This window comes from Oncorhynchus mykiss, chromosome 2, assembly GCF_057628025.1.
Source record: "Oncorhynchus mykiss isolate SJ-2025 chromosome 2, ASM5762802v1, whole genome shotgun sequence".
Classification (NCBI taxonomy): domain Eukaryota; kingdom Metazoa; phylum Chordata; class Actinopteri; order Salmoniformes; family Salmonidae; genus Oncorhynchus; species Oncorhynchus mykiss.
Genome location: NC_143023.1, coordinates 1,410,001 through 1,437,705, shown reverse-complemented (window position 1 = coordinate 1,437,705; position 27,705 = coordinate 1,410,001). Strand labels below are relative to the sequence as shown.

At 44.0% G+C, this 27,705-nt stretch overlaps 1 protein-coding gene across 2 annotated transcripts in view; it reads right to left on the bottom strand.

The window, feature by feature from the left end:
- Positions 1 to 27,705, bottom strand: part of LOC110512917 (CUB and sushi domain-containing protein 3) — a 522,509-nt gene that overhangs the window by 253,010 nt on the left and 241,794 nt on the right. For both annotated transcript variants that reach the window (XM_090215889.1, XM_090215891.1), the window contains exon 32: positions 14,259 to 14,375. In XM_090215889.1, coding sequence (XP_090072015.1) covers positions 14,259 to 14,375 — 117 coding nt within the window. The remainder of the gene's footprint in view (positions 1 to 14,258; positions 14,376 to 27,705) is intronic.

Sequence of the window (27,705 nt, the reverse complement as noted above, 5' to 3'; positions counted from 1 at the left end):
AATGCCATCTATCTATCAGTAGGATACAACACAATGCCATCTATCTATCAGTAGGATACAACACAATGCCATCTATCTATCAGTAGGATACAACACAATGCCATCTATCTATCAGTATGATACAACACAATGCCATCTATCAGTAGGATACAACACAATGCCATATATCAGTAGGATACAACACAATGCCATCTATCAGTAGGATACAACACAATGCCATCTATCAGTAGGATACAACACAATGCCATCTATCTATCAGTAGGATACAACACAATGCCATCTATCAGTAGGATACAACACAATGCCATCTATCTATCAGTAGGATACAACACAATGCCATCTATCAGTAGGATACAACACAATGCTATCTATCAGTAGGATACAACACAATGCCATCTATCAGTAGGATACAACACAATGCCATCTATCAGTAGGATACAACACAATGCCATCTATCAGTAGGATACAACACAATGCCATCTATCAGTAGGATACAACACAATGCCATCTATCAGTAGGATACAACACAATGCCATCTATCAGTAGGATACAACACAATGCCATCTATCTATCAGTAGGATACAACACAATGCCATCTATCTATCAGTAGGATACAACACAATGCCATCTATCAGTAGGATACAACACAATGCCATCTATCTATCAGTAGGATACAACACAATGCCATCTATCAGTAGGATACAACACAATGCCATCTATCAGTAGGATACAACACAATGCCATCTATCTATCAGTAGGATACAACACAATGTCATCTATCAGTAGGATACAGCACAATGCCATCTATCTATCAGTAGGATACAACACAATGCCATCTATCTATCAGTAGGATACAACACAATGCCATCTATCTATCAGTAGGATACAACACAATGCCATCTATCAGTAGGATACAACACAATGCCATCTATCTATCAGTAGGATACAACACAATGCCATCTATCAGTAGGATACAACACAATGCCATATATCAGTAGGATACAACACAATGCCATCTATCTATCAGTAGGATACAACACAATGCCATCTATCAGTAGGATACAACACAATGCCATCTATCTATCAGTAGGATACAACACAATGCCATATATCAGTAGGATACAACACAATGCCATCTATCAGTAGGATACAACACAATGCCATCTATCTATCAGTAGGATACAGCCCAATGTCATCTATCAGTAGGATACAACACAATGCCATCTATCTAACATTAGGATACAACACAATGCCATCTATCTAACAGTAGGATACAACACAATGCCATCTATCTATCAGTAGGATACAACACAATGCCATCTATCTAACAGTAGGATACAACACAATGCCATCTATCAGTAGGATACAACACAATGCCATCTAACAGTAGGATACAACACAATGCCATCTATCTAACAGTAGGATACAACACAATGCCATCTATCTATCAGTAGGATACAACACAATGCCATCTATCTATCAGTAGGATACAACACAATGCAATCTATCAGTAGGATACAACACAATGCCATCTAACAGTAGGATACAACACAATGCCATCTATCTAACAGTAGGATACAACACAATGCCATCTATCTATCAGTAGGATACAACACAATGCCATCCATCTATCAGTAGGATACAGCACAATGCCATCTATCAGTAGGATACAACACAATGCCATCTATCTATCAGTAGGATACAACACAATGCCATCTATCAGTAGGATACAACACAATGCCATCTATCTATCAGTAGGATACAGCACAATGCCATATATCAGTAGGATACAACACAATGCCATCTATCAGTAGGATACAACACAATGCCATCTATCAGTAGGATACAACACAATGCCATCTATCAGTAGGATACAACACAATGCCATCTATCTATAAGTAGGATACAACACAATGCCATCTATCAGTAGGATACAACACAATGCCATCTATCTATCAGTAGGATACAACACAATGCCATCTATCTAACATTAGGATACAACACAATGCCATCTATCTATCAGTAGGATACAACACAATGCCATCTATCAGTAGGATACAACACAATGCCATCTATCAGTAGGATACAACACAATGCCATCTATCAGTAGGATACAACACAATGCCATCTATCTAACATTAGGATACAACACAATGCCATCTATCTATCAGTAGGATACAACACAATGCCATCCATCTATCAGTAGGATACAGCACAATGCCATCTATCTATCAGTAGGATACAACACAATGCCATCTATCAGTAGGATACAACACAATGCCATCTTCCTGTACAGTTCAGCTAAGTGGAGCCTCCCTGTATGTGTGTAGACTACTGTAGCTCCAGCTTTTATGAGTCAGGTGGTGGTGAACTCGTACAATGACCACAGTTACAATGGTTAATGCTCCTTCTCAGCCGTCCCCTCTAAATTACTGCCCGTTCTCTGATCGTCCCACAATCACCCCTCCACACACACACACACACACACACACACACACACACACACACACACACACACACACACACACACACACACACACACACACACACACACACACACACACACACACACACCCTTTCACCCCACCACTCATACTCCATCATGCTTTTCCACCTCAGTTGAAAACAACTGCAGCATCCCATCCCCAGAGATCATGACTTCTATTGGCTTTGAGGATTCTCATTGACTCTGGAGGGAGCAATCAGGGTTCTAGTGATTGGAGGGAGGGAGAGAGGGAGGGAGCAAGGGAGGGAGCGAAGGAGGGTGGGAGGCAGAGAGGGAGGGAGGGAGGGAGGGAGGGAGGGAGGGAGGGAGGGAGGGAGGGAGGGAGGGAGGGAGGGTATACTCTAGTATTGCACCAGAAGGCTTCAGGCTTACACAAACCATCTCCCTCTCTCTACAGTCAACAGTAAACCCCAACACCATCTCCCTCTCTCTACAGTCAACAGTAAACCCCAACACCATCTCCCTCTCTCTACAGTCAACAGTAAACCCCACACCATCTCCCTCTCTCTCCAGTCAACAGTAAACTCCACACCATCTCCCTCTCTCTACAGTCAACAGTCAACCCCACACCATCTCCCTCTCTCTACAGTCAACAGTAAACCCCAACACCATCTCCCTCTCTCTACAGTCAACAGTAAACCCCAACACCATCTCCCTCTCTCTACAGTCAACAGTAAACCCCAACACCATCTCCCTCTCTCTCCAGTCAACAGTAAACCCCACACCATCTCCCTCTCTCTTCAGTCAACAGTAAACCCCACACCATCTCCCTCTCTCTACAGTCAACAGTAAACCCCACACCATCTCCCTCTCTCTACAGTCAACAGTAAACCCCCAGGGTTAGGCTTTCCTTAATCGCTCTCTTTGCTACGCTAGCTAGGTAGCTAGCTACTTTTTTAAAAACTTGTTACAGCCCCAGATGCATTACTGCAATCGGCCATTGCTCTGACAAGACATTATGGATGTGTTTTTGCTGATGTTTTAGAGACATACAGTATGCTGACCTGTTAAAAAAAAACACACCCAATTCAGATGCTTAGATAGCAAGACGCTGTGGTGATGAACATCAAAATCAGTCATTTTAATGATTCAGATCTCCATAAGGAGGCTCCTTGTGGGTAAAGTATTGCTGACGATTCAACCGTCTACGCATCAGCAGCCACAGCTAATGAAGTCACTGAAAACGCCCTTAACAAAGAGTTGCAGTCTGTTTTGGAAACGGGTTAGTCAGTAATAAACTGGTCCTTGAACATCTCTCTACAACTAAGAGCGTTTGTATTTGGTACAAATCATTAACCTGAGTTCTGGACCTCGGCTGGATCCGGTCATAGAAGGGTGTGGCTGTCGAACAAGTTGAGGAGGCTAAATTACTTGGTGATACCTTAAGAATGTAAAATGTCTTGTTCAAAAAAGTAAATATTAAATGGTTGTAAAGATGGGGAGAGGTCTGTCTGTAAGAGGTCTGTCTGTAAGAGGTCTGTCCGTAGTAAGAGGTATGTCCGTAAGAGGTCTGTCCGTAAGAGGTCTGTCTGTAAGAGGTCTGTCCGTAAGAGGTCTGTCCGTAAGAGGTCTGTCCGTAAGAGGTTTGTCCGTAAGAGGTCTGTTCGTAAGAGGTCTGTCCGTAAGAGGTCTGTCTGTAAGAGGTCTGTCCGTAAGAGGTCTGTCCGTAAGAGGTCTGTCCGTAGTAAGAGGTCTGTCCGTAGTAAGAGGTCTGTCCGTAAGAGGTCTGTCCTTAAGAGGTCTGTCCGTAAGAGGTCTGTCCGTAAGAGGTCTGTCCGTAAGAGGTCTGTCCGTAGTAAGAGGTCTGTCAGTAGTAAGAGGTCTGTCTGTAAGAGGTCTGTCTGTAAGAGGTCTGTCCGTAAGAGCGCTGTCCGTAAGAGCGCTGTCCGTAAGAGGTCTGTCCGTAGTAAGAGGTCTGTCCTGTCCGTAAGAGGTCTGTCGTAAGAGGTCTGTCCGTAAGAGGTCTGTCCGTAAGAGGTCTGTCCGTAATCAAGACATGTTCTGCTTTCACACCAAGTCCTGCAGGCTCTATTTTTGTCTGATCTTAATTACTGTCCAGTCGTGTGGTCCAGTGCTGTAAGGAAACACCTAGTTAAGCTGCAGTTGGCCCAGAACAGAGAGGCACGTCTTGCTCTTCATTGTAATCAGAGGGCTGATGTTAATACTATACCAGTCTCTCTCTTGGTTAAGAGCTGAGGAGAGACCGACTGCGTCACTTCTTGTTTTTATAAGAAACATTAATGTGTTGGAAAATCCCAAAGTGTTTGCAGCGTCAAGCTACCTACATTTCTGACACACACACACACACTTACCCCACCAGACATGCCACCGGGGGTCTTTTCACAATCCCCCCACCAGACATGCCACCGGGGGTCTTTTCACAGTTCCTCAAATCCAGAACCAATTCAAGAAAGCGTACAGTATTATACAGAGACATTACTGCATGGAACTACCTTCCATCTCATATTGCTCAAATGAACCTGGTTTCAAAACACCTCACGGCACAACGTCTCTCCCCTATTTGACCTAGATAGTCTGTGTCTGTGTGTTGGTATGTAGGCTACGTGTGCCTTATGTAAAAAAAAAATATATATATATATATATATATATATATATATATATATATATATATATATATGTAGTTCTGTCCTTGAGCTGTTCTTGTCTTTTACCGTTGTGTATCATGTCGGGTTTCATGTTCTGTGTGGACCTCTGTTGCTTTTGCAACAGCTACTGGGGATCCTAATGAAAGTCTTAAAAGGAGATGATCAAGGACTCAGTATCCTAATGAAAGTCTTAAAAGGAGATGATCAAGGACTCAGTATCCTAATGAAAGTCTTAAAAGGAGATGATCAAGGACTCAGTATCCTAATGAAAGTCGTAAAAAGGGGATGATCAAGGACTCAGGATCCTAATGAAAGTCGTAAAAAGGAGATGATCACGGACTCAGTAAATAGTAAAAAGGGGATGATCAAGGACTCAGTATCCTAATGAAAGTCGTGAAAAGGGGATGATCACGGACTCAGTAAATAGTAAAAAGGGGATGATCATATTTATAATGCGTTTCTTTCATGTTTTTTTCCAGTTTTAAACACCATTTTTTACATTGAAGAACGTTAACTGTGCCCCTGTGAGGGAGGAGAATGTGGCCTAAGCCGTCCCAAGATCACAGGGCATAAACATTCCAGCGGGAAAAGTAGACGACACAACATTTCATGACAGGCTTTTACCACAACAATAAAAAATACAAAATAAAAACCTTCCAGCATACAGCATACGTTTGCCGCTTGGACCACAGATAAGAATGAGTTTCCTAATTTTTCTTAAAACTCTGTAACTACACAAAAGTGAGTCCACAAACTTTTCTCCTTGTAAAGGAACAGTGAGACCCAGAGAGCCCAGGCAGTGTGTATTCCATGTCTATGGGACTGAGGAAGCCCAAGGCTTAGGTTTGCCTACCGTGGATAATTAATCTCTTATAAAAAGCAGAAAGGCTATTGTTTTGAAATATGACAGTAAACATAATTTTTGACAGAATAATTAAAGATAAAAGGACAAACAGAGACGTGCGCTGTACTGTAATGATATTCAAAATGAATGGAAAAAATGCAAAGTGCTGCCTGCATATGAGCATGGTGGGCTGGGGATGGACGTTACTGAATAAATCAACCCCTTCTAATGTTATAACTAATGTCCTCTAGTATGGACATGACAGAATATAGACACTCCTTCTAATGTTATAACTAATGTCTCTAGTATGGACATGACAGAATATAGACACTCCTTCTAATGTTATAACTAATGTCTCTAGTATGGACATGACAGAATATAGACACTCCTAATGTTATATCTAATGTCCTCTAGTATGGACATGACAGAATATAGACACTCCTAATGTTATAACTAATGTCCTCTAGTATGGACATGACAGAATATAGACACTCCTAATGTTATAACTAATGTCTCTAGTATGGACATGACAGAATATAGAGTCTCCTCCTAATGTTATAACTAATGTCCTCTAGTATGGACATGACAGAATATAGACGCTCCTAATGTTATAACTAATGTCCTCTAGTATGGACATGACAGAATATAGACACTCCTAATGTTATAACTAATGTCTCTAGTATGGACATGACAGAATATAAACACACCTAATGTTATAACTAATGTCCTCTAGTATGGACATGACAGAATATAGACACTCCTAATGTTATAACTAATGTCCTCTAGTATGGACATGACAGAATATAGACACTCCTAATGTTATAACTAATGTCTCTAGTATGGACATGACAGAATATAAACACACCTAATGTTATAACTAATGTCCTCTAGTATGGACATGACAGAATATAGACACTCCTAATGTTATAACTAATGTCCTCTAGTATGGACATGACAGAATATAGACACTCCTAATGTTATAACTAATGTCCTCTAGTATGGACATGACAGAATATAGACACTCCTAATGTTATAACTAATGTCCTCTAGTATGGACATGACAGAATATAGACACTCCTAATGTTATAACTAATGTCCTCTAGTATGGACATGACAGAATATAGACACTCCTAATGTTATAACTAATGTCTCTAGTATGGACATGACAGAATATAGACACTCCTAATGTTATAACTAATGTCTCTAGTATGGACATGACAGAATATAGACACTCCTAATGTAATAACTAATGTCCTCTAGTATGGACATGACAGAATATAGACACTCCTAATGTTATAACTAATGTCCTCTAGTATGGACATGACAGAATATAGACACTCCTAATGTTATAACTAATGTCTCTAGTATGGACATGACAGAATATAGACACTCCTAATGTTATAACTAATGTCCTCTAGTATGGACATGACAGAATATAGACACTCCTAATGTTATAACTAATGTCCTCTAGTATGGACATGACAGAATATAGACACTCCTAATGTTATAACTAATGTCCTCTAGTATGGACATGACAGAATATAGACACTCCTAATGTTATAACTAATGTCTCTAGTATGGACATGACAGAATATAGACACTTCTAATGTTATAACTAATGTCTCTAGTATGGACATGACAGAATATAGACACCCCTTCTAATGTTATAACTAATGTCTCTAGTATGGACATGACAGAATATAGACACCCCTTCTAATGTTATAACTAATGTCTCTAGTATGGACATGACAGAATATAGACACCCCTTCTAATGTTATAACAAATGTATCTAGTATGGACATGACAGAATATAGACACTCCTAATGTTATAACTAATGTCTCTAGTATAAACTGACTGCATAATAACATTATAACAGCATGTACAGTCCATCAGTCTGTCAGTAGTGTTATAATAGTATAACAGCATGTACAGTCCATCAGTCTGTCAGTAGTGTTATAACAGCATGTACAGTCCATCAGTCTGTCAGTAGTGTTATAATAGTATAACAGCATGTACAATCCATCAGTCTGTCAGTAATGTTATAACAGCATGTACAGTCCATCAGTCTGTCAGTAGTGTTATAATAGTATAACAGCGTGTACAGTCCATCAGTCTGTCAGTAGTGTTATAATAGCATGTACAGTCCATCAGTCTGTCAGTAGTGTTATAATAGTATAACAGCATGTACAGTCCATCAGTCTGTCAGTAGTGTTATAGTAGTGTGTACAGTCCATCAGTCTGTCAGTAGTGTTATAATAGTATAACAGCATGTACAGTCCATCAGTCTGTCAGTAGTGTTATAGTAGCGTGTACAATCCATCAGTCTGTCAGTAGTGTTATAATAGTATAACAGCATGTACAGTCCATCAGTCTGTCAGTAGTGTTATAGTAGCGTGTACAATCCATCAGTCTGTCAGTAGTGTTATAATAGTATAACAGCATGTACAGTCCATCAGTCTGTCAGTAGTGCTATAATAGTATAACAGCATGTACAGTCAATCAGTCTGTCAGTAGTGTTATAGTAGCGTGTACAATCCATCAGTCTGTCAGTAGTGTTATAATAGCGTGTACAATCCATCAGTCTGTCAGTAGTGTTATAATAGCATGTACAGTCCATCAGTCTGTTAGTAGTGTTATAATAGTATAATAGCATGTACAGTCCATCAGTCTGTCAGTAGTGTTATAATAGTATAACAGCATGTACAGTCCATCAGACTGTCAGTAGTGTTATAATAGTCTGTACAGTCCATCAGTCTGTTAGTAGTGTTATAATAGTATAATAGCGTGTACAGTCCATCAGTCTGTCAGTAGTGTTATAATAGTGTGTACAGTCCATCAGTCTGTCAGTAGTGTTATAACAGCATGTACAGTCCATCAGTCTGTCAGTAGTGTTATAATAGTATAACAGCATGTACAGTCCATCAGTCTGTCAGTAGTGTTATAATAGCGTGTACAGTCCATCAGTCTGTCAGTAGTGTTATAATAGCATGTACAGTCCATCAGTCTGTCAGTAGTGTTATAATAGCGTGTACAGTCCATCAGTCTGTTAGTAGTGTTATAATAGTATAACAGCATGTACAGTCCATCAGTCTGTCAGTAGTGTTATAATAGCGTGTACAGTCCATCAGTCTGTCAGTAGTGTTATAATAGCATGTACAGTCCATCAGTCTGTCAGTAGTGTTTTAATAGCGTGTACAGTCCATCAGTCTGTCAGTAGTGTTATAATAGCATGTACAGTCCATCAGTCTGTCAGTAGTGTTATAGTAGTGTGTACAGTCCATCAGTCTGTCAGTAGTGTTATAACAGCGTGTACAGTCCATCAGTCTGTCAGTAGTGTTATAATAGCGTGTACAGTCCATCAGTCTGTCAGTAGTGTTATAACAGCGTGTACAGTCCATCAGACTGTCAGTAGTGTTATAACAGCATGTACAGTCCATCAGTCTGTCAGTAGTGTTATAATAGTATAATAGTGTGTACAGTCCATCAGTCTGTCAGTAGTGTTATAACAGCGTGTACAGTCCATCAGTCTGTCAGTAGTGTTATAACAGCGTGTACAGTCCATCAGTCTGTCAGTAGTGTTATAATAGCGTGTACAGTCCATCAGTCTGTCAGTAGTGTTATAATAGTATAACAGCATGTACAGTCCATCAGTCTGTCAGTAGTGTTATAATAGTATAACAGCATGTACAGTCCATCAGTCTGTCAGTAGTGTTATAATAGTATAACAGCATGTACAGTCCATCAGTCTGTCAGTAGTGTTATAATAGTGTGTACAGTCCATCAGTCTGTCAGTAGTGTTATAATAGTATAACAGCATGTACAGTCCATCAGTCTGTCAGTAGTGTTAGAATAGCGTGTACAGTCCATCAGTCTGTCAGTAGTGTTATAATAGTATAATAGCGTGTACAGTCCATCAGTCTGTCAGTAGTGTTATAATAGCATGTACAGTCCATCAGAATGTCAGTAGTGTTATAGTAGTGTGTACAGTCCATCAGTCTGTCAGTAGTGTTATAATAGCGTGTACAGTCCATCAGTCTGTCAGTAGTGTTATAATAGCATGTACAGTCCATCAGACTGTCAGTAGTGTTATAGTAGTGTGTACAGTCCATCAGTCTGTCAGTAGTGTTATAATCGCGTGTACAGTCCATCAGTCTGTCAGTAGTGTTATAGTAGTGTGTACAGTCCATCAGTCTGTCAGTAGTGTTATAACAGCGTGTACAGTCCATCAGTCTGTCAGTAGTGTTATAACAGCGTGTACAGTCCATCAGTCTGTCAGTAGTGTTATAATAGTATAATAGCGTGTACAGTCCATCAGTCTGTCAGTAGTGTTATAATAGCATGTACAGTCCATCAGACTGTCAGTAGTGTTATAGTAGTGTATACAGTCCATCAGTCTGTCAGTAGTGTTATAATAGCGTGTACAGTCCATCAGTCTGTCAGTAGTGTTATAATAGCATGTACAGTCCATCAGACTGTCAGTAGTGTTATAGTAGTGTGTACAGTCCATCAGTCTGTCAGTAGTGTTATAATAGCGTGTACAGTCCATCAGACTGTCAGTAGTGTTATAGTAGTGTGTACAGTCCATCAGTCTGTCAGTAGTGTTATAATAGTATAATAGTGTGTACAGTCCATCAGTCTGTCAGTAGTGTTATAATAGTATAATAGCGTGTACAGTCCATCAGTCTGTCAGTAGTGTTATAGTAGTGTGTACAGTCCATCAGTCTGTCAGTAGTGTTATAACAGCATGTACAGTCTATCAGTCTGTCAGTAGTGTTATAATAGTATAATAGCATGTACAGTCCATCAGTCTGTCAGTAGTGTTATAACAGCGTGTACAGTCCATCAGTCTGTCAGTAGTGTTATAACAGCGTGTACAGTCCATCAGTCTGTCAGTAGTGTTATAACAGCATGTACAGTCCATCAGTCTGTCAGTAGTGTTCTACACAGGATACATCCCAAATGGCACCCTATTCCCTGTATAGTGCACTACTTTTGACCAGAGCCCATATATATTAAAGTAGTGCACTATATAAGTAATAGGGTGCCTCTCCTGTATCTACTGTAGAGAGCACATTAGCAGCATGGCTGAAAACCATTAGCCATCAAAGACTCGCCCTGCTTTCTGTCATGCAAACACCATCAATGACATTAGCATAAGAACATTGGCTGGCAGTGTGTGTGTGTTTGTTTTTCTATGGATCCTATTAGACAAATACCATTCAAATGGCTAACAGCAGCAACGACATTCAATACCAGCATATGTGTGTTATTGTCTGTCGGCTGTTGACTCTGTTTCTGTTGGCTAACAAAATCAACAACAGCAAGAAGAACTGCAACAACGGCAACAACAACAGCAGTAACAACAGCAACACCAACAACTACAGCAACACCAACAACGACAACAGCAACACCACCAACAACAACACCAACAACAACAAAAACAGCAACAGCAACAACAACAGGAACAACAGCACCAACAACACCACCAACAACAACAGCAACAGCAACAACAACAACAACAGCAACAACAGCACCAACAACACCACCAACAACAACAGCAACAACAGCAACAACAACAACAACAACAACAACAACAACAACAGCAACACCAACAACAACAACAACAACAGCAACAGCAACAACAACAGCAACAACACCACCAACAACACCACTAACAACAACAGCAACAACAACAACAGCAACAGCAACAGCAACAGCAACACCAACAGCAACAACAACAGCAACAACAACAACAACAGCAGCAACAGCACCACCAACAACAACAATAGCAACAACAACAGCACCACCAACAACAACAACAACAACAGCAACATCAACACCAAAACAACAACAACAACAACAACAACAAAAACAACAACAACAGCACCAACAACAGCACCAAAACAACAACAACAGCAACAACAACAACAACAAAAACAGCAACAACAACAGCACCAACAACAGAAACACCAGCAGCAATAACAGCAACAATTTCTAAATGTACTTGTTATCAACCCCCTCTGAGTGGCCCTCAATTTATGAGGTGATTTTTTAGCCTGACCTTCCTCTGCCAGCCCAGCTGAGACCAATACATCCTGACCGAGGACACAAACCCAAATGCTACCCTTATTCCTATTTAAAATGCACTCCATTCAACCAGGGCCCTTCTGGTCAAAAGCAGTTCACTAAATAGGGAATAGGGTTCATTTCGGGATGTGACCCCTTGACTTCAAGTGTCTGTTTGGCCAAGACACATCAGGGAGGTCCTCTGCCACAGATGTATACTACCGTCATGAGTCCTGAATGGTACCCTATGCCCTTCATAGTGCACTAAATATAGAATGGTTTGCCATTTTAAGAAGCAGACAACACACATAGTCCATGGGTGTTGTTGTAAAGGGATATGATATATTGTCACAGGTAGGGCAAGTTTTTTTTCTCTCCCTAGAGCCTCATGATCCATTCAGCCATTTGTCAGCATTCTGAGCAGTCTAGTCAGCAGCTATGAAACCATGTCGAAATGGGAGCGTTCATTTAAAAACCATGTGGAAGGCAGCTTCTCAAATGGCACCCTAATGGACCCTTATCAGAAGTAGTGCACTATGTTGGAAGGGGGCTTGGGGTGGCATTTAGGACACACATGTGTGTCTGACTCCCTGAGAAGTGGAAGATGGCAACAAAATAATCCTAACTGTCAAGACAGCTTGTCAAACCCGGAGATTAATTCAAGCATGGGTAACAATCATGGAGTTCTTTAGGAAATGTCCCCCTGGCTCGATAAGAGGACATAACTTCAATCATCTCATCAATTCGGGGCCACTTAGTGAGAGGGATTGATAATAAGGCAGAAATAAAATAAAATAAAATGGAATACCACGTCCATTGAGGAGAAGTGAGTAAGATAGTTAACGATGTACTATGGTGTTGCATTTTGGGTAACAGGAAGTCCATGGAATACCACGTCCATTGAGGACCAGCACTGTTGTTCTCTGAGACATAGTCCCTCTGTCTTATTAGTAAAAACCAGCCCTGTTGTTCTCTGAGACACAGTCCCTCTGTCTTATTAGTAAAACCAGCCCTGTTGTTCTCTGAGACACAGCGCCTCTGTCTTATTAGTAAAACCAGCCCTGTTGTTCTCTGAGACATAGTCCCTCTGTCTTATTAGTAAAACCAGCCCCGTTGTTCTCTGAGACACAGTCCCTCTGTCTTATTAGTAAAACCAGCCCTGTTGTTCTCTGAGACACAGTCCCTCTGTCTTATTAATGCAATCATATAGAAAGACAACTCTGTTGTTAACATGGAGGAGACCATAATCACCACGGTTTCTAAATAATGTTTTTCTGTCCTCATCCTGATGTTGTTAACATGGAGGAGACCGTAATCACCACGGTTTCTAAATAATGTTTTTCTGTCCTCATCCTGATTGGCCAAATCGTCTCTAGGTCGGTAACCTGCGGTCAGTGAGCCGACATGTCACAGTACTGTAGCTGGCGGAGGGATAACTATTGTGTTTCTCCTGAGACTCTTCCTCCACCTCATTAGTAGTTTGTCTTTGACCCTTCACTTGACCCATTGTGGGTTTTGTTTTTGGTTGTGACTTCATCCTGAATATCCAAATGTTCTCTGAGTCGGTAAAAAGGTGAGGTCAGTTATAATCACAGCTTTTTGTTTCTCCCGAGACACAAATTCCTCCACCTCGTTAGTAAAGCCCGACGTAGAGCCACCATCTTGTTGCTGAAAATGTAGCTATAGTTCACTACATGCGTAGGAGACATATAACCACCGTGGTTTCTGATAAGGCTTTCTGTCCGCATCCTGAATGATCAAATCTTGGTAATGTGAGGTGGTGCCAGTAGTTATAATACACTGAACTGGAGTTGAACTATTATCTTGTGTTACCTGTAAAGCAGAATGCCTCCTACTTCCTCAGTAGAGCCACATATACAGTAGAAATTACATTACCTATAGCAGCTGAACAACAGCAACCATGGTCTATGGGACATTATGAGACAGCAGCACAAACTGCAGAGAGACAGAGAGAGAGAGGGAGAGGGAGAGAGAGGGAGGGCGGGGGAGGGAGAGAGAGAGAGAGCGAGAGAGAGGGTGGGGGGTGAGAAACCGAGAAGGGGGGAGAGAAGGAGAGAGGGGGGAGGGAGAGAGAAGGAGAGAGAGAGGGGGGAGGGAGAGGGAAGGAGAGCGAGAGAAAGGGGGAAAAGAGAAGGAGAGGGAGAGAGAGAGAGAGAGAGAGAGAGAGAGAGAGAGAGAGACAGAGCAGAATTAAACCAGAGAGAGTATACTTACCAAAGTCCCCGGGGACAAAGATGTGGTAGACGCAGGTCAGACTCTGGGTATAATTACGGGGGTAATTTGGGGACAGGACGGTCCCCTCTGACCCTGTCGAGCGGCCTCCGCACGGCGCTGTGAAAACACCAACATGTCAATATGACTCCCAGGTTACACTACCTGGGGGAAATACATGCAGCTACGCAGCAGAAACAGGAATCAGCAAACAGTATTTCCTGCTGCCACAGCTGCACAGGGAAGCAGAAAAATCAGGAAAACATGAGGAGAAACTGTCAGTTTGTACACTTAAAACGCTGACTAACAGTCTACAACATAATGAGATATTACAGGAAAACATATAGGATGTTTAGAAACAGAGGGAGAGGGAGGGAGGGAGGGAGGAAGAGGGAGAGGGAGGGCGGGAGGGAGGAAGGGGGAGAGGGGGAGAGGGAGGGAGGGAGGTGGAGAAGGAGGGAGGAAGGAAGGAAGGAAGGAAGGAAGGAAGGAAGGAAGGAAGGAAGGAAGGAAGGGAGGGAGGGAGGGAGGGAGGGAAGAGGAGAGGGAGGGAGGAAGGAAGGAAGGAAGGAAGGAAGGAAGGAAGGGAGGGAGGGAGGGAGGGAGGGAGGGAGGGAGGGAGGGAGGGAGGGAGGGAGGGAGGGAGGGAGGGAGGGAGGGAGGGAGGGAGGGAGGGAATTTTATTTTTTAGGACAGCAGACCATGAACAGATTAAGATTGGGATTAAGATTTGGGATTTGGGATCGAGATTGAGATCGGGATCGAGATACACCCTGAACAACAATAGAAACACAACATGTAAAGTGTTGGTCCTATGTTTCATGAGCTGAAATAAAACATACTCAAATGTTCCATGTGCACAAAAAAAAACGCATTTCTCAAAAAAAAAAATCACAAATTTGTTCACAATTTAGTGAGCATTTAGTGAGCCCTGTTAGTGAGCATTTAGTGAGCCCTGTTAGTGAGCATTTCTCCTTTGCCAAAATAATCTATCCAACTGACCGGTGTGGCATGTCAAGAAGCTGATTAAACCGAATAATCATTACACAGGTGCACCTTGTGCTGGGGACAATAAAAGGCCATTCTAAAATGTGGAGTTTTTTCACAAAACACAATGCCACAGATGTCTCAAGTTTTGAGGGAGCGTGCAATTGGTCTGCTGACTGCAGGAATGTCCACCAGAGGTGTTGCCAGAGAATTGAATGATCATTTATCTACCATAAGCCGCCTCCAACATCATTTTAGAGAATTTGGCAGTACTTCCAACCGGCCTCACAACCACAGACCACGTGTAACCACGCCAACCCAGGGCCTCCACATTCGGCTTCTTCACCTGAGGGATCATCTGAGACCAGCCACTCGGACAGCTGATGAAACTGTTGGTTTGCACAACCGATGAATTTCTGCACAAACTGTCAGAAACCGTCTCAGGGAAGCTCATCTGCAGGCTTGTCGTCCTCACCAGGGTCTTGACCTGACTGCAGTTCGGCGTCGTGACCGACTTCAGTGGGCAAATGCTCAACTTCAATGGCCACTGGTACGGTGGAGAAATGTGCTCTTCACAGATGAATCCCAGTTTCAACTGTACCAGGCTTGGCGAGCGGTTTGCTGATGTCAACGTTGTGAGCAGAGTGCCCCATGGGGTGGTGGTAGGGTTATGGTATGGGTAGGGTAGGGTTATGGTATGGGTAGGGTAGGGTAGGGTTATGGTATGGGTAGGGTAGGGTTATGGTATAGTATGGTATGGGCAGGGTTATGGTATGGACAGGGTTATGGTATGGGTAGGGTAGGGTTATGGTATGGGTAGGGTTATGGTATGGGTAGGGTTATGGTATGGACAGGGTTATGGTACGGACAGGGTTATGGTTTGGGTAGGGTTATGGTATGGGTAGGGTTATGGTATGGACAGGGTTATGGTATAGTATGGGTAGGGTTATGGTATGGGTAGGGTTATGGTATGGGTAGGGTTATGGTATGGGCAGGGTTATGGTATGGGTAGGGTTATGGTATGGACAGGGTTATGGTATGGACAGGGTTATGGTATAGTATGGGTAGGGTTATGGTATGGGTAGGGTTATGGTATGGGTAGGGTTATGGTATGGGCAGGGTTATGGTATGGGTAGGGTTATGGTATGGACAGGGTTATGGTATGGACAGGGTTATGGTATAGTATGGGTAGGATTATGGTATGGGTAGGGTTATGGTATGGACAGGGTTATGGTATGGACAGGGTTATGGTATAGTATGGGTAGGGTTATGGTATGGACAGGGTTATGGTATAGTATGGGTAGGGTTATGGTATGGACAGGGTTATGGTATGGACAGGGTTATGGTATGGGTAGGGTTATGGTATGGGTAGGGTTATGGTATGGGTAGGGTTATGGTATGGACAGGGTTATGGTATGGACAGGGTTATGGTATAGTATGGGTAGGGTTATGGTATGGACAGGGTTATGGTATAGTATGGGTAGGGTTATGGTATGGACAGGGTTATGGTATAGTATGGGTAGGGCTATGGTATGGGTAGGGTTATGGTATGGACAGGGTTATGGTATGGACAGGGTTATGGTATGGGTAGGGTTATGGTATGGACAGGGTTATGGTATGGGCAGGGATACGGTATGGGTAGGGTTATGGTATGGGCAGGGTTATGGTATGGGTAGGGTTATGGTATGGGTAGGGTTATGGTATGGGTAGGGTTTTGGTATGGGTAGGGTTATGGTATGGGTAGGGTTTTGGTATGGGTAGGGTTATGTTATGGGTAGGGTTATGGTATGGGCAGGGTTATGGTATGGGTAGGGTTATGGTATGGGCAGGGTTATGGTATGGGTAGGGTTATGGTATGGGTAGGGTTATGGTATGGACAGGGTTATGGTATGGGTAGGGTTATGGTATGGGTAGGGTTATGGTATGGACAGGGTTATGGTATGGACAGGGTTATGGTATGGGCAGGGTTATGGTATGGGTAGGGTTATGGTATGGGTAGGGTTATGGTATGGACAGGGTTATGGTATGGGTAGGGTTATGGTATGGGTAGGGTTATGGTATGGACAGGGTTATGGTATGGACAGGGTTATGGTATGGACAGGGTTATGGTATGGGTAGGGTTATGGTATGGTATGGACAGGGTTATGGTATGGGTAGGGTTATGGTATGGACAGGGTTATGGTATGGGCAGGGTGATGGTATGGGTAGGGTAGGGTTATGGTATGGGCAGGGTTATGGTACGGACAGGGTTATGGTATGGGTAGGGTTATGGTATGGACAGGGTTATGGTATGGACAGGGTTATGGTATGGGTAGGGTTATGGTATGGTATGGACAGGGTTATGGTATGGGTAGGGTAGGGTTATGGTATGGGCAGGGTTATGGTATGGGTAGGGTTATGGTATGGACAGGGTTATGGTATGGACAGGGTTATGGTATGGACAGGGTTATGGTATGGGTAGGGTTATGGTATGGTATGGACAGGGTTATGGTATGGGTAGGGTAGGGTTATGGTATGGGCAGGGTTATGGTATGGGTAGGGTTATGGTATGGGTAGGGTAGGGTTATGGTATGGGTAGGGTTATGGTATGGACAGGGTTATGGTATGGGTAGGGTTATGGTATGGGTAGGGTTATGGTATGGGTAGGGTTATGGTATGGGCAGGGTTATGGTATGGGTAGGGTTATGGTATGGGTAGGGTTATGGTATGGGTAGGGTTATGGTATGGGTAGGGATATGGTATGGGTAGGGTTATGGTATGGGTAGGGTTATGGTATGGGTAGGGATATGGTATGGGTAGGGTTATGGTATGGACAGGGTTATGGTATGGACAGGGTTATGGTATAGTATGGGTAGGGTTATGGTATGGACAGGGTTATGGTATTGGCAGGGTTATGGTATGGGTAGGGTTATGGTATGGGCAGGGTTATGGTATGGGCAGGGTTATGGTATAGTATGGACAGGGTTATGGTATGGGCAGGGTTATGGTATGGGTAGGGTTATGGTATGGGCAGGGTTATGGTATGGGCAGGGTTATGGTATAGTATGGACAGGGTTATGGTATGGACAGGGTTATGGTATGGGTAGGATTATGGTATGGGCAGGGTTATGGTATGGGCAGGGTTATGGTATAGTATGGACAGGGTTATGGTATGGGTAGGGTTATGGTATGGACAGGGTTATGGTACGGACAGGGTTATGGTGTGGGTAGGGTTATGGTATGGACAGGGTTACGGTATGGACAGGGTTATGGTATAGTATGGGTAGGGTTATGGTATGGGTAGGGTTATGGTATGGGTAGGGTTATGGTATGGGTAGGGTTATGGTATAGTATGGGTAGGGTTATGGTATGGGTAGGGTTATGGTATGGGTAGGGTTACGGTATGGGTAGGGTTACGGTATGGACAGGGTTATGGTTTGGGTAGGGTTATGGTATGGGCAGGGTTATGGTATGGACAGGGTTATGGTATGGGTAGGGTTATGGTATGGACAGGGTTATGGTATGGGTAGGGTTATGGTATGGGTAGGGTTATGGTATGGGTAGGGTTATGGTATGGTATGGACAGGGTTATGGTATGGTATGGGTAGGGTTATGGTATGGGTAGGGTTATGGTATGGGTAGGGTTATGGTATGGGTAGGGTTATGGTATGGGCAGGGTTATGGTACGGACAGGGTTATGGTATGGGCAGGGTTATGGTATGGACATGGTTATGGTATGGGTAGGGTTATGGTATGGGTAGGGTTATGGTATGGGTAGGGTTATGGTATGGTATGGGCAGGGTTATGGTATGGGCAGGGTTATGGTATGGACAGGGTTATGGTATGGTATGGGTAGGGTTATGGTATGGGTAGGGTTATGGTATGGGCAGGGTTATGGTATGGGTAGGGTTATGGTATGGGTAGGGTTATGGTATGGGTAGGGTTATGGTATGGTATGGGCAGGGTTATGGTATGGGCAGGGTTATGGTATGGACAGGGTTATGGTATGGTATGGGTAGGGTTATGGTATGGGTAGGGTTATGGTATGGACAGGGTTATGGTATGGGTAGGGTTATGGTATGGGTAGGGTTATGGTATGGGTAGGGTTATGGTATGGGCAGGGTTATGGTATGGGTAGGGTTATGGTATGGACAGGGGTATGGTATGGGCAGGGTTATGGTATGGGCAGGGTTATGGTATGGACAGGGTTATGGTATGGACAGGGTTATGGTATGGGTAGGGTTATGGTATGGACAGGGTTATGGTATGGTATGGGTAGGGATATGGTATGGGTAGGGTTATGGTATGGGTAGGGTTATGGTATGGGCAGGGTTATGGTATGGGTAGGGTTATGGTATGGGTAGGGTTATGGTATAGACAGGGTTATGGTATGGTATGGGTAGGGTTATGGTATGGGCAGGGTTATGGTATGGGTAGGGTTATGGTATTGGTAGGGTTATGGTATGGACAGGGTTATGGTATGGGCAGGGTTATGGTATGGGTAGGGTTATGGTATTGGTAGGGTTATGGTATGGACAGGGTTATGGTATGGACAGGGTTATGGTATGGACAGGGTTATGGTATGGGCAGGGTTATGGTATGGGTAGGGTTATGGTATGGGTAGGGTTATGGTATGGACAGGGTTATGGTATGGACAGGGTTATGGTATGGACAGGGTTATGGTATGGGTAGGGTTATGGTACGGACAGGGTTATCGTATGGGTAGGGTTATGGTATGGGTAGGGTTATGGTATTGGTAGGGTTATGGTATGGGCAGGGTTATGGTATGGGTAGGGTTATGGTATTGGTAGGGTTATGGTATGGGTAGGGTTATGGTATGGTATGGGCAGGATTATGGTATGGGTAGGGTTATGGTATGGACAGGGTTATGGTATGGGTAGGGTTATGGTTATGGTGTGGGTAGGGTTATGGTATGGGTAGGGTTATGGTATGGACAGGGTATGGTATGGGCAGGGTTATGGTATGGGCAGGGTTATGGTATGGGCAGGGTTATGGTATGGGTAGGGTTATGGTATGGGTAGGGTAGGGTTATGGTATGGGCAGGGTTATGGTTTGGACAGGGTTATGGTATGGGTAGGGTTATGGTATGGGTAGGGTTATGGTATGGGTAGGGTTATGGTATGGGTAGGGTTATGGTATGGACAGGGTTATGGTATGGGCAGGGTTATGGTATGGGCAGGGTTATGGTATGGGTAGGGTTATGGTATGGGTAGGGTAATGGTATGGGTAGGGTTATGGTATGGACAGGGTTATGGTATGGACAGGGTTATGGTATGGGCAGGGTGATGGTATGGGTAGGGTAGGGTTATGGTATGGGTAGGGTTATGGTATGGACAGGGTTATGGTATGGGTAGGATAGGGTTATGGTATGGGTAGGGTTATGGTATGGGTAGGGGAATGGTATGGGCAGGGTTATGGTATGGGCAGGGTTATGGTTTGGACAGGGTTATGGTATGGGCAGGGTTATGGTATGGGTAAGGTTACGGTATGGGTAGGGTTATGGTATGGGCAGGGTTATGGTATGGGTAGGGTTATGGTATGGGCAGGATTATGGTATGGGCAGGGTTATGGTATGGGTATGGTTATGGTATGGACAGGGTTATGGTATGGGCAGGGTTATGATATGGGTAGGGTTATAGTATGGGTAGGGTTATGGTATGGACAGGGTTATGGTTTGGGCAGGGTTATGATATGGGTAGGATTATGGTATGGGTAGGGTTATGGTATGGGTAGGGTTATGGTATGGTATGGACAGGGTTATGGTATGGGTAGGGTTATGGTATGGTATGGACAGGGTTATAGTATGGGTTAGGGTTATGGTATGGGTAGGGTTATGGTATGGGTAGGGGTATGGTATGGGTAGGGTTATGGTATGGGCAGGGTTATGGTATGGACAGGGTTATGGTATTGGCAGGTATTAGCCATCACCTCAGGTTTCAGCATGATAATGCTTGGCCCAATATTGCAAGGATCTGCACACAATTCCTGGAAGCTGAAAATGTCCCAGTTCTTCCATGGCCTGCATACTCACCAGACATGTCACCCATTGAGCATGTTTGGGATGCTCTGGATCTACGTGTATGACGTCGTGTTCCAGTTTACGCCAATATCCAGCAACTTCACACAGCCACGGAAGAGGAGTGGGACAACATTCCACAGGCCACAATCAACAGCCTGATCAACTCTGTGTGAAGGAGATGGGTAGCGCTGCATGAGACAAATGGTGGTCACACCAGATACTGACTGGTTTTCTGATCCACACCAGATACTGACTGGTTTTCTGATCCACACCAGATACTGACTGGTTTTCTGATCACACCAGATACTGACTGGTTTTCTGATCACACCAGATACTGACTGGTTTTCTGATCACACCAGATACTGACTGGTTTTCTGATCCACACCAGATACTGACTGGTTTTCTGATCACACCAGATACTGACTGGTTTTCTGATCACACCAGATACTGACTGGTTTTCTGATCCACACCAGATACTGACTGGTTTTCTGATCACACCAGATACTGACTGGTTTTCTGATCAACACCAGATACTGACTGGTTTTCTGATCAACACCAGATACTGACTGGTTTTCTGATCCACACCAGATACTGACTGGTTTTCTGATCCACGCCCCTACTTTTTTTAAGGTATCTGTGACCAACATACATTAGGGCTTAATTAATTTATTACAATTGACTGATTTCCTTAAAATAACTGTAACTCAGTAAAATCTTTGAAATTGTTTAATGATGTGTTTAGATTTTTGTTCAGTGTAGATTGAGAATGAGAAGTAAAATAGAATCACATTCCCTGTTCATTAGATTACTTTTCTATGATTATCTTGGCCATAATAGTTCATATCATTATCTTGGTCATTATAATCATATCTTTATCTTGGTCATAATAAACATTATCTTGGTCAAAATAATCATTATCTTGGTCATAATAATCATTATCTTGGTCATAATAAACATTATCTTGGTCATAATAATCACAATCTTGGTCATAATAATCATTATCTTGGTCATAATAATCATTATCTTGGTCACAATAATCACTATCTTGGTCATAATAATCATTATCTTGGTCATAATAATCATTATCTTGGTCATAATAATCACTATCCCTGTCATAATAATCACTATCTTGGTCATAATAATCATTATCTTGGCCATAATAGTTCATATCATTATCTTGGTCATAATAATCATACCATTATCTTGGTCATAATTAATCGTATCATTATCTTGGTCATAATAATCACTATCTTGGTCATAATAACTGTTATCTTGGTCATAATAGTTCATATCATTATCTTGGTCATAATAATCATACCATTATCTTGGTCATAATTATTATCTTGGTCATAATTAATTGTACCATTATCTTGGTCATAATAATCATTATCTTGGTCATAATAATCATTGTCATTTAAATTTGCTGTCTCCTCCTTGGTTTATATTAGTGTCATCATAAGACTGTGTGAAACCCTCCTGTAGTCCATTACAACAACACATTACTACCAGCAGTCTGTCAGTATATCATATCTATACCTACAACACATTACTAATATATCATATCTATAACTACAACACATTACTACCAGCAGTCTGTCAGTATATCATATCTATAACTACAGCACATTACTACCAGCAGTCTGTCAGTATATCATATCTATAACTACAACACATTACTACCAGCAGTCTGTCAGTACATCATATCTATAACTACAGCACATTACTACCAGCAGTCTGTCAGTATATCATATCTATAACTACAACACATTACTACCAGCAGTCTGTCAGTATATCATATCTATAACTACAACACATTACTACCAGCAGTCTGTCAGTATATCATATCTATAACTACAACACATTACTACCAGCAGTCTGTCAGTGTCTCAGATCTTTAGCTGTTAATTATGCAGGTAATTTGTTGAGAGGATTTTAATGCAGTCACCTCAGCAGGTGGGCACACACACACACACACACCAGACACAACACACACACACACACACACACACACACACACACACACACACACACAAACTAGTCAAACTCAGCAGGTGGACAGAGAACGCTGTTAACAAACACATTGTCATTTGTCAGAGAGAGGCACCAGCTGGTCCAAGTCTGTATGGGAAACCTCACCTCACGACACACACTAAACACACACACCAAACACACACACACACACACACACACACCAAACACACACACACACCAAACACACACACACACACACAGACACACCAAACACATACACCACACACACACACACACACACACCAATCACACCACACACACACCAAACACACCAAACACACACCAAACACACACACACACCAAACAAACACACACCAAACACACACACACCAAACAGACACACACACACCAAACACACACACACAGTGAGGCTAGCACCAGCTGGAATGGGCTCTCCCTGTCACCATGCAGCCATCCTGAATTGAAAACTGCACAACAGCCCCCAAACACCACAAGACCTGAGAGGCTGTAGGGAGGAGAACCATGTCATGAGACATACAGTATGTGAAGGCTGTAGACAGGAGAACCATGTCATGAGACATACAGTATGTGAAGGCTGTAGACAGGAGAACCATGTCATGAGACATACAGTATGTGAAGGCTGTAGGGAGGAGAACCATGTCATGAGACATACAGTATGTGAAGGCTGTAGGGAGGAGAACCATGTCACGAGACATACAGTATGTGAAGGCTGTAGGGAGGAGAACCATGTCATGAGACATACAGTATGAGAAGGCTATAGACAGGAGAACCATGTCATGAGACATACAGTATGTGAAGGCTGTAGGGAGGAGAACCATGTCATGAGACATACAGTATGTGAAGGCTGTAGACAGGAGAACCATGTCATGAGACATACAGTATGTGAAGGCTGTAGACAGGAGAACCATGTCATGAGACATACAGTATGTGAAGGCTGTAGACAGGAGAACCATGTCATGAGACATACAGTATGTGAAGGCTGTAGACAGGAGAACCATGTCATGAGACATACAGTATGAGAAGGCCGTAGGGAGGAGAACCATGTCATGAGACATACAGTATTTGAAGGCTGTAGACAGTAGAACCATGTCATGAGACATACAGTATGTGAAGGCTGTAGACAGGAGAACCATGTCATGAGACATACAGTATGTGAAGGCTGTAGACAGGAGAACCATGTCATGAGACATACAGTATGTGAAGGCTATAGACAGGAGAACCATGTCATGAGACATACAGTATGTGAAGGCTGTAGGGAGGAGAACCATGTCATGAGACATACAGTATGTGAAGGCTGTAGGGAGGAGAACCATGTCATGAGACATACAGTATGTGAAGGCTGTAGGGAGGAGAACCATGTCATGAGACATACAGTATGTGAAGGCTGTAGACAGGAGAACCATGTCATGAGACATACAGTATGTGAAGGCTGTAGACAGGAGAACCATGTCATGAGACATACAGTATGTGAAGGCTGTAGACAGGAGAACCATGTCATGAGACATACAGTATGTGAAGGCTGTAGACAGGAGAACGAACCATGCCAAGGACTGTATATTCAGATGAATGTCCTCTTCAGTTTAATAAACAACGAAATATTGATCAGTCACTGTTACTGTAGAGTACATATTGATCATCGTTTGATCGTCAACTCCCTCACCTTGACAGCTGGGATTGTCTCCGTCCCACTCACTGTGTGTGTGTGTGTGTGTGTGTGTGTGTGTGTGTGTGTGTGTGTGTGCTGGAACATCTCATCCTACATTCAGGACAACACTACTTGGTATCTTTCTCCCAGCTACTGACCACTCTGTCTCCCAGCTACTGACCACTCTGTCTCCCAGCTACTGACCACTCTGTCTCCCAGCTACTGACCACTCTGTCTCCCAGCTACTGACCACTCTGTCTTCCAGCTACAGACCACTCTGTCTCCCAGCTACTGACCACTCTGTCTCCCAGCTACAGACCACTCTGTCTCCCAGCTACAGACCACTCTGTCTCCCAGCTACTGACCACTCTGTCTCCCAGCTACTGACCACTCTGTCTCCCAGCTACTGACCACTCTGTCTCCCAGCTACTGACCACTCTGTCTCCCAGCTACTGACCACTCTGTCTCCCAGCTACAGACCACTCTGTCTCCCAGCTACTACCCACTCTGTCTCCCAGCTACTGACCACTCTGTCTCCCAGCTACTGACCACTCTGTCTACCAACTACAGACCACTCTGTCTCCTAGCTACTGACCACTCTGTCTCCCAGCTACTACCCACTCTGTCTCCCAGCTACTACCCACTCTGTCTCCCAGCTACTGACCACTCTGTGGCCTCATTCAGCCAGGGAAACGGACTGCTCTGGACTGTGTTGACCACTCTGTGGCCTCATTCAGCCAGGGAAACGGACTGCTCTGGACTGTGTTGACCACTCTGTGGCCTCATTCAGCCAGGGAAACGGACTGCTCTGGACTGTGTTGACCACTCTGTCTCCCAGCTACTGACCACTCTGTGGCCTCATTCAGCCAGGGAAACGGACTGCTCTGGACTGTGTTGACCACTCTGTGGCCTCATTCAGCCAGGGAAACGGACTGCTCTGGACTGTGTTGACCACTCTGTGGCCTCATTCAGCCAGCGAAATGGACTGCTCTGGACTGTGTTGACCACTCTGTCTCCCAGCTACTGACCACTCTGTGGCCTCATTCAGCCAGGGAAACGGACTGCTCTGGACTGTGTTGACCACTCTGTGGCCTCATTCAGCCAGGGAAACGGACTGCTCTGGACTGTGTTGACCACTCTGTGGCCTCATTCAGCCAGGGAAACAGACTGCTCTGGACTGTGTTGACCACTCTGTGGCCTCATTCAGCCAGGGAAACGGACTGCTCTGGACTGTGTTGACCACTCTGTCTCCCAGCTACTGACCACTCTGTGGCCTCATTCAGCCAGGGAAACGGACTGCTCTGGACTGTGTTGACCACTCTGTGGCCTCATTCAGCCAGGGAAACGGACTGCTCTGGACTGTGTTGACCACTCTGTGGCCTCATTCAGCCAGCGAAATGGACTGCTCTGGACTGTGTTGACCACTCTGTCTCCCAGCTACTGACCACTCTGTGGCCTCATTCAGCCAGGGAAACGGACTGCTCTGGACTGTGTTGACCACTCTGTGGCCTCATTCAGCCAGGGAAACGGACTGCTCTGGACTGTGTTGACCACTCTGTGGCCTCATTCAGCCAGGGAAACAGACTGCTCTGGACTGTGTTGACCACTCATTCCACGTGCCATAACGCTGCCAGTAGACGAGGACATTCTCACCTTGACCGCTAAGGCAACGCTGCAAGTTCTACCCACCAAATATAACGTAGCACTCTGTTACCCTGACAACCGTGACTCATGTTGTATTCTACACGGGTCAAACGTAATGGAGTCCGTTTTTATCCATGTTGTGAACGGCTGCTGTTCTGATTTGTACATTGCTAGACGTGACTGCATGGTTGACCTGATAGCCAGTGAGGTGAGAGATATAGTCTCACCAACAACCACACATGCAGAAATATTACTGCGTAAGAGGAAGCTGGTTTGATGTTGATGATGATGATGTGTATTCCTGTGTGTCAAATAGTTTTGAGGGCAGGTGCTCATTGTGGAAGTGGGGCTGCTCATGTTGTTGTGAGGGGAGGTGCTCATTGTGGAAGTGGGGCTGCTCATGTTGTTGTGAGGGGAGGTGCTCATTGTGGAAGTGGGGCTGCTCATGTTGTTGTGGGGGGAGGTGCTCATTGTGGAAGTGGGGCTGCTCATGTTGTTGTGGGGGGAGGTGCTCATTGTGGAAGTGGGGCTTCTCATGTTGTTGTGAGGGGAGGTGCTCATTGTGGAAGTGGGGCTTCTCATGTTGTTGTGAGGGGAGGTGCTCATTGTGGAAGTGGGGCTGCTCATGTTGTTGTGGGGGGAGGTGCTCATTGTGGAAGTGGGGCTTCTCATGTTGTTGTGAGGGTAGGTGCTCATTGTGGAAGTGGGGCTGCTCATGTTGTTGTGGGGGGAGGTGCTCATTGTGGAAGTGGGGCTACTCATGTTGTTGTGAGGGGAGGTGCTCATTGTGGAAGTGGGGCTTCTCATGTTGTTGTGAGGGGAGGTGCTCATTGTGGAAGTGGGGCTGCTCATGTTGTTGTGAGGGGAGGTGCTCATTGTGGAAGTGGGGCTGCTCATGTTGTTGTGAGGGGAGGTGCTCATTGTGGAAGTGGGGCTGCTCATGTTGTTGTGGGGGGAGGTGCTCATTGTGGAAGTGGGGCTGCTCATGTTGTTGTGGGGGGAGGTGCTCATTGTGGAAGTGGGGCTTCTCATGTTGTTGTGAGGGGAGGTGCTCATTGTGGAAGTGGGGCTTCTCATGTTGTTGTGAGGGGAGGTGCTCATTGTGGAAGTGGGGCTGCTCATGTTGTTGTGGGGGGAGGTGC